At 45.1% G+C, this 12,885-nt stretch overlaps 1 protein-coding gene across 4 annotated transcripts in view; it reads right to left on the minus strand.

The window, feature by feature from the left end:
• Positions 1-8,350: 8,350 nt before the first annotated feature.
• The window catches only part of Thumpd2 (THUMP domain containing 2), a 40,490-nt gene continuing 35,955 nt past the window's right edge, over positions 8,351-12,885 (minus strand). For 2 of the 4 annotated variants that reach the window (XM_005390906.2, XM_013517626.1), the window contains exons 10-11: positions 10,695-10,811; positions 8,351-9,305 (exon numbers count right to left, since the gene is read on the minus strand). In XM_005390906.2, the coding sequence (XP_005390963.1) occupies positions 8,981-9,305; positions 10,695-10,811 (442 nt within the window). In that variant the 3' untranslated portion in view covers positions 8,351-8,980. The remainder of the gene's footprint in view (positions 9,306-10,694; positions 10,812-12,885) is intronic. The other 2 variants (XM_005390907.2, XM_013517627.1) reach the window with 2 other exon arrangements.

The following is a 12,885-nucleotide window of genomic DNA, read 5'->3' on the forward strand; positions in this document are numbered from 1 at the left end:
CCAAATCATTAAAATAAGAAAAGAGGCAGCAAAGAGTGATAAAACTGACATCCGGAAAATATGTACAAAGACAGAATTGCAAAAGCTATGAAGACACTCTCCTTGAAGTAGATATGCCCACAGGACAGGAGTGTGCTCCTGTAATTTCAGGGTATGGGGCAGGAGTCCCATCTGCAATCAGTGAACCCACTTCAGGTAGTTTAACAGGAAAGAGAGTTTATTTTAAAAAGTGTGTTAGGATGCTGAAGATGGCCAGAACATCAGTCCCAGGAGCTGTGCAACCAGGAACATCCCCAAACCATAGACAGGATGGTTGCCTGAAGGAGCCGCTGCAACCTGTACTGCCCACCCTGCAGCTTGCACCACTGGTGCTGGGCCTTAAACACTGCTGCCTGGCCCTTCTGGCTCCTGGGGCCAGATGCTCTGTTGCCACCTGCCCAGAGAGTAGGGTCTATAGTGCCTGCTCCCTTTGGACTCAGATGATCATTTGCTGGGTCTGGCCTACCCTCTATCTAAACTAGGCTGGGAAAGCTAGTGTTTGGATTTCTGCCTTGGAGAGACAGAAAATCCCCCAAATCTTGGGAAAGTGTTAAAACGTGCTGGGTAGCTTGAAAATATAATTGTCCATTATAACGCAACTTTTGGGTGTCTACGATAAACGTACATCTTTACTCAATATTTAAGTTTCCAGGGTCACATGACACTATTATTCTTTATACGAACGAGAACCCATTCATGACGGCCTGGTGGCCACACCTACAGTCCTAGCACTCTTGGAGGTTGGAGAGAGGAGGACTGCAAGTTCAAGTCCTAGCCTGGGCAAGTTAGCAGTTTAACAAGATCCTGTTTCAAAATAAAAGAGTAATTTAAAAAGGACTGGGGAGATAACTCAGTGCAAAGCCCTCAGGGCCAGGACCCGGTACTAAAAAAAAAAAAGGGAACGTGCTCATCCTGTGTTTGACAAGGGTAATGAATCCACTTCAGTAGCATGATTTCTGAGTGGTTCCTTTCCTCTTCTAGCTCCATTGGACATTCTATAAATTATGGAGGTGAAATCCTAGAAGTGGGGGGGAGGACCAATGGGGAGTGAGGGCTGGTGGACACCCTCTTCTTTGTCCATTTAGGGACAGTTCTGGGGTACATTTTATATGGTTCTTTAGAAGGGCCCTGCAGGATCAGACTTGCTTTCCATATTGGCATCAGCTCAAGAGTGTATCCTTAACTTTCCCTCTTTCCCTATTTGTTCCATCCTGCCCCACCTCCACCCTCACCCCCACCCTCACCCCCACCCCAAATTTTTGTAAGGAACTCTTTGTCTCAGCTCTGGCCATGGTGGGAACCTAGGTTGACCCCTGGGTTCTAGACATACATACCCCTGATGTTTTCTAGAAACAAACACCTCCACCCACGTAGTTATCCTCCTTTGTGCTCTTCTGTCCAGTGGAAGCAAGAATCCAAGTACCTCCCAATCCAGTGGCTTCGTTGTTACGTCTTCTGACAGAAGAAATCCCATCTTGGGAACCATTTTTTAAAAACAGGACTGTCCAGGGATAACCCGGGGTGCTCCCGGTGGATTACATGAACAACAGGAAGCTAAGAATTTAGGGTTATCCCTTCTCCCAGAAAGTAGGACTGGCTACATTCAAACTCAGGTATCCACAGAACTAGTGGTTTTCTTTTTGCCCCTTCACCTGGCAGGGGGACTGCACTATTTCATGGGCCCCCAAGGTCCCTAGATTCCCCTGGTTTCCCAGCTTCAGGGAAACTAGCTTTCTAGACAATTCCTGTAAAGAGAGGGAAGATCAGCTCCAGGCTGCCTGGCGACAAGGACCGTAAATATTTACCCACTGAAAAGGTCCTTTGCTCATGGTTGCCCTGTGAGAAAGAAGACCTCTGGGCTGATAGAGGTGGTGGTGATGGTGGTGGTGGGGTGATTATTACTGTAATGTCACTGACCTTTCTATGAAATGATGGGAAGATCAAGGGAAGGTCTGTGTAGGTGCTGCAATAGGGGACAACACTGAAGAATCCCACCTGGAACAAGAGGCATTATGATCTCTAAAGCAGAGATCCCAGATGCTTCAGCGATGAGATGCAAAGGTTTCTATAGGGTGATTAGGAGCAGTTTGGTAACAGGCGTCTCTCACTTCCAGCTCTGGTCTCTTTGCTCTGACTGTGTGAGAAGCAGCACCACCTATTGGTAGCTTGTTCATAGCACACACGTCTCATCCTCTGAAGGAGTTGAGTCTCCTGCTGGAACAATCACCAGTTGCTCAATGGGTCATCACGTCAAGCCGGAGCTGTTCTGTCTCCGGGTGGGATACGTGACCAGACAAGAAATCCCGAGGTTCCGCTGTTACACTCTCATCACTGTGTAAGGAGCTCTTTGGGAAGAAGCATTACTGGATGGAAATAAACAATGGGCACAAGGCAGTTTAGGACATCCATGGAAGGTGCTGATGGCACTAACATGCCAACTCCAGAACAAATAGTCATTCGAGGAAAGACTAATTGTTGTCCTCTCCTCAAACAGAGGGTCTTTAGTATAATTCCCTTCCCATCTGAAGTGTCTCAGCAAGGCTCAGGTTCGATTACTCACTACTGCCAAGACTTAAAGAGCAGGGACAGTGGCCTCAACTTCCTAGGTGGGAAGTCCTTATTGGACGCGTGCATCGCCTCCAATTCTACAACTGTGGCCACTGAGCACCTGCAGGGAGGCTGGGAAAGGAGCAGACTGCAATCTGCAGGACACAGGGCAGGCAACTTCCCACCTCACGCTCACGACTTCCTCTGTAATGGGGCCTCTGTGACCTTTCCAGTGGGACACAAGTATTCTTCCATATAGGGTCCTATTCTGAGATGCCCATCCACAAACCTTCTTTCACGCCCACTTGCACTTCTCACTACCTGTGACAGTAAAAACCAAAATCAATCCAGATGGAAGACTCTTTGCACTGAGGAGTTTAGAAGGCAACCTGTATTACACAGAAGGCTGGGGAACACGGACGTTCAAATCACCAGTCCAGAGTCAGGTTTGAGTTCAGTTTAAATATGGTCTGCAAGTGGGAAGTACGAAGCTGATTGTATTGTATTATTACATGATCGGTTACATGGAATACAAGAATTATGACATATTGTCAGGCAGGTTTGCACAGGCACATTCTAGGGGGCAGAGGGTCTGAGAAGAGTAGGTAGAGTTGCAGCCCAAAAGTTATTTCCAAAAGGAGAATAATTACTGGCTGCATGAGTCAGAGTTTTACTAGAGAAGCAGATATAACACAAGATGTACCAATGTATAAGAAATTACAACATTGGCTTCTGATGGTCAGCCAAAGAGTTGGATGAGGAAGCGTGCAGAGGGCATCTGCACACTGGACACTGAAGGAATCAGTCTAGGGTCTGGAGCTCACTGCAGCGTTCCATGCAAGTCCGTATCAGGAGGCCGACAGGTCTGCAATGGAAGGCTGAGGAGTCTACGCTGGAGGGCTGAAGGATCCAAGGAGGAAGCCTGAGAGTCTGCACTAGAAGCCAGGAGGTAACATCCAAGCTGAAGGCGAACACTGGAGTTCCTCCAAAGATCAGAACCTCTCTGTCCTTCCTCATTTTCCTTTTATATAATCTAGGTGATGATCCAACGTAGGGTGGCTCCTCCGTGCCGTAGGGTGGCTCCTCTACACCCTAGGGTGTGGAATTGCTGAGCCAATTTAGTTAAGCGTCTAAACTTCTCAAGTTGACACAATCAATCAACCACCACAAGGGCATAAGAGAGCTTAGCTTTGCTCCAGAAGCAGAGAGGCTACAGCTGTGCTCCTCTTTATTGGGGTTTGTCGCAGGCTCCACACAACCTTCATGTCTGCCACAGATGCTCTGAGCACCGTTGGACTGCCTAGCTCGTGAGGGCATGCACGTAGAGCTGCTCATAGGGGTGCCGGGGCCAGCTAGGGAGTCCTGTCTCACCCAGGCCTTCATTAAAATGAGTCGGAGCAGTAAGCCCAAAAGTGACATGTGCTGCCTTCAGATGCCAGAGTTCCACCAAGCATCTGTGCCTTTCTTATGTGGCGCTGGCGTCTGCGGCTCCTACCCTGACACACTATTGCTTCTGTTTAACTATTCTGGTAGGAGGACGATGCCTAGGGAGTGTGAACTTGGCCCTTCTGTTAAGAGACAGCCTTACTCAGTGGGTTGGGAAGCCATTAGCGGGATTCTACTCTTTCTGAGGAGGGGCTACTTCAGCTATAGACTCTGGGTCTGGGTAAAGTATGTTAGTTGTTTTCTTTTTTTCACGGAGATCACTGAAACAGAAGAAAATTCCCAGTCTGCCACTGCCACACGCGCCCACTGTCCAGCATGCGCTCCCACGGAAAGTCTGTTCTCCTGCGGTTCGTGTTCTACAGTGGGCTCTGGCTCAAGAGTTACTGCTAAGTAGGGGGATGGTGTCACCGTACTGTGGAAGCTGGGTTGGTGCATGGTGACTTTTGCCTCTGCGCTTATTGATGTTTTGTGTCACTAGAGAAGGGCAGATGACTACGAGGGGCAGCGATGGAAGGAGCCGAACGAGCAAGCAGAATAAAGTTCTTTCCGTCAAGTGTGCATCACATGTTTTTCTTGGTTTAGTTTTGTTAGTTTCTGCTTGAAAATGCTTGTTGTGGACTCAGCAGCTGCTACCCTTGCTTCTGCCCAGTTCTTTCACCATGCCTTTGTCCTCTCCTGGAAAGGTGAAGTCCATTGTTTATTTTTCAGTGCTGGGGATTTAACCCAGGGCCTTTGCACTGAATTATATACTCAGCCCCTTTTTAAGTTTTGAGATGAGGTCTCTATGTCATTAGGTTGCCTGGCTGGGTTTGAACTTATGATCCTCCTGCTTTAACCTCCCAGAATGCTGGGATTACAGGTTTGTTCCACCATGCCTTGCAAAGTTCTTTGTTTACCGATGTATTTATTTATTAGGAATACTGCACGTCTTTTATTTTATTTTATTTTTTTACTGTGCTAATATACTTTTTCTTTCTCTCTTCAGAGACAAGGCCTCACTGTATTGCTCAGGCTGGCCTTTAACTCTGGACTCACGAAGTCATGCCTCAGCTTCCAGAGTAGCTGGGACTACAGGAACATGCCGCCTTGATGAGCTTTGTGTTATTATGTGAAGACTGGTGTTTTGTTGCTCAGGTTTGAAAGCTGGAAAGCTCTGGGATGGTCTGCCCGGGCCAAGTATTTTTAAGAGCATGAATTTGAGAAGAACACAGATCTCAGGAGCACAATATTTATCATATCATAGCAGAAATGTCAGTGTGCTGCCTGCCCACCCATAACTATGGATACATTTTTCATGCTCCTACCTACAGCTTGTCATATCCCGCACTCGTGGACCACAGTCCATCCTGCTTATTCAAGGACATCACTCTAATATTTCCCCCATTTTTATCAGTTTTTCCTATTTCATCAAATTTTCATCTCTCTGGACACATTTCTTTTACATTATAGGTATGCTTGCTGCTTCCCTCAATTAAAAAAAAATCATTCTCTTGATACCACAGCCCCTACCAGTCTAGTACTCCTATTTCTTTAGCTGTCACAGTTGTCTGTGCTCGCTGCCTCTGGCTCTTCCCGTTTTCTCTGAAGGCAACTGCAGCCTGGCTTTGTCCCAGTCCTCTCACCAATGCTTTCACTGTCCAGGCCACTAATGAAGTCTCCAGTGAGAAACCCAATGGTCAGTGCTCACTCCTTTCTTACTGGTCGGTCAGCAGCATCTGTAAGGGGTGCTTTACCACCTTCCTCCTCCAAACACTTTATCTGCTTCCGGGCAACCACACTCAGTTTTCTTCCTAGTTCCCTGGATGCTCCCTCCAGCCTAAATACTGCCGATTCCCTAATATATATATTTTTCTCCAGAGTAGACCTTTTGTTCTTAAAGTGAAGATGCACATATTCAGTTGCCTACTTGAGATCATCACTTTGTTTAATGCATGTTTCAAAATTAGCAAGTCTAAAGCTGTCTGGCAAACAAGTCTAAACTAGACTTGCTAGTTTAGACTGTCTCAACTAGACAAGTTGAAATTAGACTGTCTAGACCATCAAGTCTAAAATTGAACTTCTTACCCCGCCACCCAACAAATCCCTTGTAGGTGCTTGGCCAAAAGTTTTGCAAATCATTTCTGATTCCTCTGTATCACACCATATACCCAACACATGAGCAGGCACTGCTGGTTTCACAATATATCCAGAACCTGTGCACCTCCTTCTGCATCTACTCCTGCCATCCTGGTGCAAGATATCATTTCCTCTTGCCTGAACTGCTACAAAAAAACTTCCAGTTGGCTTCTCTATTTCTACCTTTTCTTCCCTCTAGTCAATTTGCAATGCAGGAGTTACAGCGATCCTTTCAAAGTATATTGATAGACCTTTCAGATACCACTTTGGCTTTGCTGCCCAATTATCTTCACATTATTTTTGTCTGGGGTCTTTGCATGCTGATTGTGGGCCTGTCTCTGTGTCTCTCTCAGGGATCCCGTTTTCCCACTCCCACCAGGAGGCCCACTGCAAGTGCAGTGTCCTTCCTGCCTCCCCAGCCAAAGAGCAATCTCCCTCGCCCTCCGTGCTTTTCTCAATGCTGGGGTGAAGGGCAGGTCCTTTGGGCTTTTGGGGATCATAGCATTAGAGTATGGGTACCACAGATCCATTCCAATATGCCTACCTCTGTAAGTCGTTTGGATTTCTTCCTCTGTATATCTATAGAGCCCTGTTATAAAGCTTGAAGGTACTGTGGGTCACCCCCGCGTCCAGGTTTCAGTACACTGACTGGTTAAATTGTTAGCACTCCTCCCGGTTGCTTCTCTGAGCACATTTGATCCAGTGTCCTTTGGTAAGTGCGCTTTTATCAGCGAACTCAATTTGACCATCATATCCATCTTTCCCTGTTGTGACATAATACGGCCCCTCATATCTGCTAGGATTTTTGTCTTAGCGATTAGCAATGTTTGCAGTTCCACTGTGCTAGATTTTTCCTCCCCAGCCCTAAATCTGCTAGGATGTGATTTTAGTTACAGTCTAGAAGCAAGGAGCCATGAAGTGTATGAAAGAATCTGGTTTCCTCTGCAGGGGAGTCCAGGCTCACTGTCAGGATCTTCCAGAAGAGCTTCACCAGCCGAAGAGGCAGAGCTGAGCGGGGCTTGAGGTATTTGTCACATGTGTTCCCGTCCTAATTCTCAAGGTCCCCACTTTTCTTATTCATCACTAATTCTCACCTAGGAGACCTAGCAAGGCTTTGAACTCAAGAAATACACAGTAATTCAGCATTCAGAGGGCCAAACTCTGGAGTTTTCTTTCCAACTCTCTCAGTCAGATGGCTACCTGAAGCAAGAGGGTCTCTTGGCAGTCATAAGAAATTCTTGGCGTCTCCTACTATGCCTTAAGCCAATGTTTCTCAACTGGGGCATTGGTGAATTTCGACCAATTCATTCTATGTTGTCAGGGTCTGTTCTGGGCATTGTGGAATGTTTAATGGCATTCCTGGGCTTTATTCACTAGACTTCAGTTCTATCTTGCTTCTTTCCAAGTTATAGCAGCCAAAAATGTCTGTAGACATTACTCTGTGTGTGTGTGTGTGTGTGTGTGTGTGTGTGTGTGAGAGAGAGAGAGAGAGAGAGAGAGAGAGAGAGAGAGAGAGAGAGAAAATCGCTTATGGCTGAGATCACTGCATTAACTCAAAGAACAAGGACTGGGGAATCTTATTTTTTCTCCAAGCTGCCAAGTTCTTTTGCTAAAAGCAGTCCACCCCACAGTGCTTATTCTGGCTACCTCCTGTAGCACTGGGAGATCACAGGGAGGACGGAATGTTTCACCACCATCCTAGCCGTAACCTGTCTTTAACCCAGCGAGGCCTGATAACCAATAACAAATTCACACTTCTGGGCTTGCTTCTTGAAACCCCTAGGAATATCTATCTCCATATTAAAATTCTAGCTGTTAACAAATCTAGAGAGTATTAGCAAAAATGAAACATATTCAAGATCTGTAGGCAGCTCTTAGCATTCTCTAGGAAAGCCAAGTTTAGAGGCTGCCCAGCCAGGAGCCCTGCTGAAACGCCAGGACAGGAATGTGCCGGTGACCACTCTGCTGGGACCACTACTTTGCACAAATGCCAAAACTCATACAGGCGAATGTACCCTGCTACCAGGGATGCAATGAGGACCAGGCTCTGCTCGGGAAGCGAAGTTTGGAGCTTCTGCTTTGGAGAGGTAAGGTTCACAGAACAGGGAATTTCCCAAACATAGAAAGACTGCTCAAATGGTACTAAACCAGCCCAAAACGCGAGCCACTGGGTCAGGGGATTGAAAAAATTTAAATCAGAACATACATTTTAACCAACTTTCTTTTTTTTTTTCAAGTAATGAACATAGGAAACATTGAATTTCTTCAAATGAGGGTGGGGGACAATTAAGGCTTTTTTGGAAGAAAAAGCACAAATTGCACTTTCCATTATGAAGGATATTGGCTTTCTTCATATCGCTCTCACTGATGTCTAATATAACATGTGATACAAAATGTCTTGCAAAGAAAAATTATTTTCCTATTAATGGAGAAGAAAATTATAGGTCCATAAAATCAAGTTTAGTGTCCGAAGAAGTTACGGATAAAAGTTTCTACAGTTCTAAAAATAAAATACCTATCATACACTCATGTGAACCCCTGGACACTTTCACTTGGAAGGTGGAGTTCTGCTCAGACACAGTGTGCGGCGGAGCAGGTCTTTTCACAATCTGACAGAACTTCAGGCTCCTTTCAAAGCATTCATCAGCTGTGCTCTCTCATGATCACTAAGCACCTCACGCGTGTAGTACCAAGGAATGTGTCCATCAGCCATGTCTTGTCCTCAGGAGGGTGAGACTTTTGAACTCTGGTGCAATAATGAATCCTGCAGACGACAGGGTTCCTGCAAAGCTGACTTCCAAGGACTTGCACCTGACTTAGGGCAGCAAGTCCACTATGGTCCAGGAGGGGATGACTTCTTATATTTACATATGAATGCGTTTGTTTTTCCAAGGCTGACTTCGTAGTACTTTACAGGCACCAAAGAGCCACATGGCAACATTTTGTCTGAACATTCCTGGTAAGCAGCTTCGCACAAAGTCGTCAGTTTCTCTGATAGGTCAGTTTTTTCGACAGGACTGAAGCACTTCCTAACTCCAGGTTCATCAGTGCGGCTGCCTCTGGAATCCAAAGGCGCGTGGCTTCCTCCATAATCTGTAAGGAGCCTATGATGATCTTCGCTCAGCAACAATACAATGGTCCCACCAACACGCAGCACCCTGGGACAAAAAGTGATTCATTGAGATGAATATTTCTTTTCTTTTAGACAACAAACAATCTTGCTTTATTTAAAATAGCTGTTTTCAACTTGAAATTTAATTTTATCTATTTAAATACAAGGATTTTTAATAATTAGGTGGTGTCTTCCATAATGCATGTTCATTACAGTAATTATGGAATCTCTAGTACAAATCTGCTTTAATGATCTATTTTTACTCTACTTAAAAGGCAAGCCTCGAAGTAATTTGTAGTCACATTCTAACAAATGATCCTAGAGAGAAGGCAAGTGACAGAAGCCTACAGAATCAGCACATTCAAGTAGACGAGAGGCTGACGGCAGAGGAAAGTTGGTAGGGAAAAGTTAGGGTATGACAAAGGGCGGGGAAGGGACGATCAGACGAACCGGGCAGACCCTGAGATGTCAGCTCTGTGAGAATTCATGTACTCAGTCACTCAGCCAGAGTCTGGGGGCACTGGTGTAGCAGTGGAGAGGAAGATCCCACCGTCTTATGAATGCTGAGGTTTTACTGAGTGATGGAAAAGAAGTGACAAAGTACACCTTAGTGTTCAGAAACAAAAACCGGAAGAGGAGCATGAGAGACACTATTCATGTTTCCAGATCCAAGGCCTCGAATTCCATGGTATAAATTCCGTTGTATAGATAAGGATGACAATTCCATGGTATAAATTCCATTGTATAGATAAGGATGACAGGGTGACAATCAGAGGACCTGGAGTTACAGAGGAAGCTTTAGTAGCTTTTGCTCATGCAATCCATTAGTGACCCGGGCAGTTCTTCTCCAAACTGTACCACATACTCATCTGTTTCATGCACATTCTGCCCGGCTGCAGCAACCGTGTCCTGATAGACAGGTCTTGCATCTACGCCTGGTACCCTTTCTACTCTCCATTCCCAGCTTCCATAGAGAAGGATGTAAGACTTCTGATTCTGCTGCTGCTGCTTTAGTGTATTTCAAATAAGCTCTGACCTCTTTCTATGGCACTCAGGACTCCTGCATCATCTGACCTCACCTACCTGTCCCGCCTCATCACCCGCCTGCTGCCCTCTGCCCAGAGACCTTCCTATAGGTGCTCAAACTTGCCTTGAGACAGCTGGTCTTGCCGTTCGCTTTGCATTCAAACTGATTCCCTTGTGTTCTTTTGTATCATTCGGGCTCCAGAGCTCAAATATCATCGCCATGGAGAGGGCTGTCCTGACTACCTACCTAAGGGAGCCACTGCTTTTCTTCCTCTCCCTGACAACACATCCGCTTTTATTCCCTGCACTGTACCAATCACTGTGTGCAATGACCCTGTGTGTTTGCTCCTTAAAGACCCACCTTCTCACACAGAGGGGTGGGCTTTGCCTGTCCCATTCACTCCCGTACCTGCAGGACCTGAAGCAGTGCACAGAATACGCCAACACTGTCCGCGCATCTGGCGAAGGATGACCGAATCTCTCAGAAAGGCTGAGGATAAGAAGGAGAAGTGGGCAGAGTGCAGCCCTGGAGGAGAAAAATGAGAGGGATGCTTGCAAGAGGAGAGAAACCTCTTCCACTGAGATGGGGAGGGGGCAGATGTTTCCATGGAGTGGAAACAAGAAAATGTATCAATAGCTCTCACCACATAAAAGAAATACTTTACAATAATGAATGAGATATAACCTCTATCCTTACTGCATAAGCAAAGATAAAAAAAGTATATGTAAACTTTGACCCAGAAATCTCACTGCTAAGAAAATATCTACGAAGAAGAAGAAGGATGGCCGCTAGTATTTACTAAGCACTTACTATGTGCCAGGCACTGTTTTACATTATTTGTCTTTTCACCCCTAAATTGTTCCTTCAAGTACACTCACTCAGCATTGTCATTCTGCAGATGAAACACTGAGGCACTGTGGTTTTAAGCAGTTTGGTCATATAAAAAGTTTGAAAAACCATGCAAATATGTTTAGGGCATTGTCTTCTTTTTGTCACACTATTCTTCTTTACAATAAAAATTGAGAATTACCTACATGTTCATCTGTATGTACTGGTTATACAGTAGTGCATATCATATTATGGCATATAATACCATGGCAATCCCTGAAAATTATAATGCAGTAAAACTGATCAAAAAAGCAGATTCACTGAGTGGGAAAAAGCAGGGCTTTTTTTTTGTCTTTTTTGAGACAGGGTCTCGCTATGCAGTTCAGGCTGCCCTTGAGACCACTCTGTAGCCCCGGCTGGCCTTGAACTCGCAACGATCCTCCTGCCTCAGCCTCCTGAGTGCTGGGATTACAGGCGCGCACCAAGGATGATTCTATTTATGCACAATTGAAAATATGTATCTATTCATGCGTCTGTATAAGGTAAGAAACCTAGTAAGACATTCACCAATTTATTTACTAGAACTTTTTTCAAATAATGGAGGAGATACTGCAGTACAAATCACCTTAAGTTCTGCACTTTAAAGATGAAACAGTTTTGATCAATATCCTTCTAGGTATTTTCCCATGTCCATACACACAGAATTTCTTGCTAAGAAAGCTATTCAGAAATTAAAAAGTAATATTTTCCAAACTGTCTTTCTCTCAAAACTAGTGTATGGGTATTTCACAATAATATTACTTCTTGAGAAAAAGTTTTGTGGCCAATCTGTTGAAGAAACTGCATCAAACAACATAAAAGAGATTTTTCTTTTGCATGTGAGCCTGCAGGACCAGGTGAGGGGGAGAAGACACAAATTACCCTAAATCATTTGACCACGGACCACGGTAAGTCTTGACCATTTTAACCACCTACAAATCCTCTGGTGTAGGCAGCCTGCTGTACTCACTGTTCCCCGAACACGCTTTCGGGTCCCCTCTTTACTCAGGAAATACTCAGTGAACATCTGTGTGCAGGAAGCGTGGAGTGGTGCCCTTTTAAAATTCTCTCTAAACTGCACTGAACTTGTGCTTCCTCTCCGGAGCCACACCCCAGCGTTGCGGCAGACAGCGCTCTCTCCTTCAAGCTGAGCACATCGAATTCCTGTTTCTGCTCCTGTGTTTTACATGGTTAGGTCCGAGAGGGAAGCTCAAATAGTGTATTTCCCTTCACTCCACACAGTGCTCTGTATCCCCGAAATGGTTAATCTCTGGATAAATCAGCAGAGGAAATAACTGAGTGGAGAGTGCATAGCTCAGCCGCTAAGGTAATTACTTGTCTGACAATCTTTAATTCTGATTCTGTGGCCTTGAAAAACCCACAGAACCAAGTATTTCCACTGCCCATTAGACCTCTTATATTTTTTTTTTCTTATTTTTACTAACACAATTCCCCATCTATTTCAACTTCTGGCTGGAGCCTTAAACTACCAGTAAACCACTGGGAAAGAAGTTATATTTACAAATATATCTATATATGTATATATATAGATATCTATATCTCCTCATGTAGTTCCCAAAAGGATTTTTGTTTACACTAAAAACTCAGGTAAGCACTAATCTATTTTCTAGGCATCCAGCACTGCTCTAAGAACTTTAAATCTACTCAATCTTGCTGGGTGTGGTGGCCCACTCCGGTAATCCCAGCACTTAGGAGGCAGAGGCAGGAGGAT

This window comes from Chinchilla lanigera, unplaced genomic scaffold (assembly GCF_000276665.1).
Source record: "Chinchilla lanigera isolate Chin_1 unplaced genomic scaffold, ChiLan1.0 scaffold00040, whole genome shotgun sequence".
Taxonomy (NCBI): domain Eukaryota; kingdom Metazoa; phylum Chordata; class Mammalia; order Rodentia; family Chinchillidae; genus Chinchilla; species Chinchilla lanigera.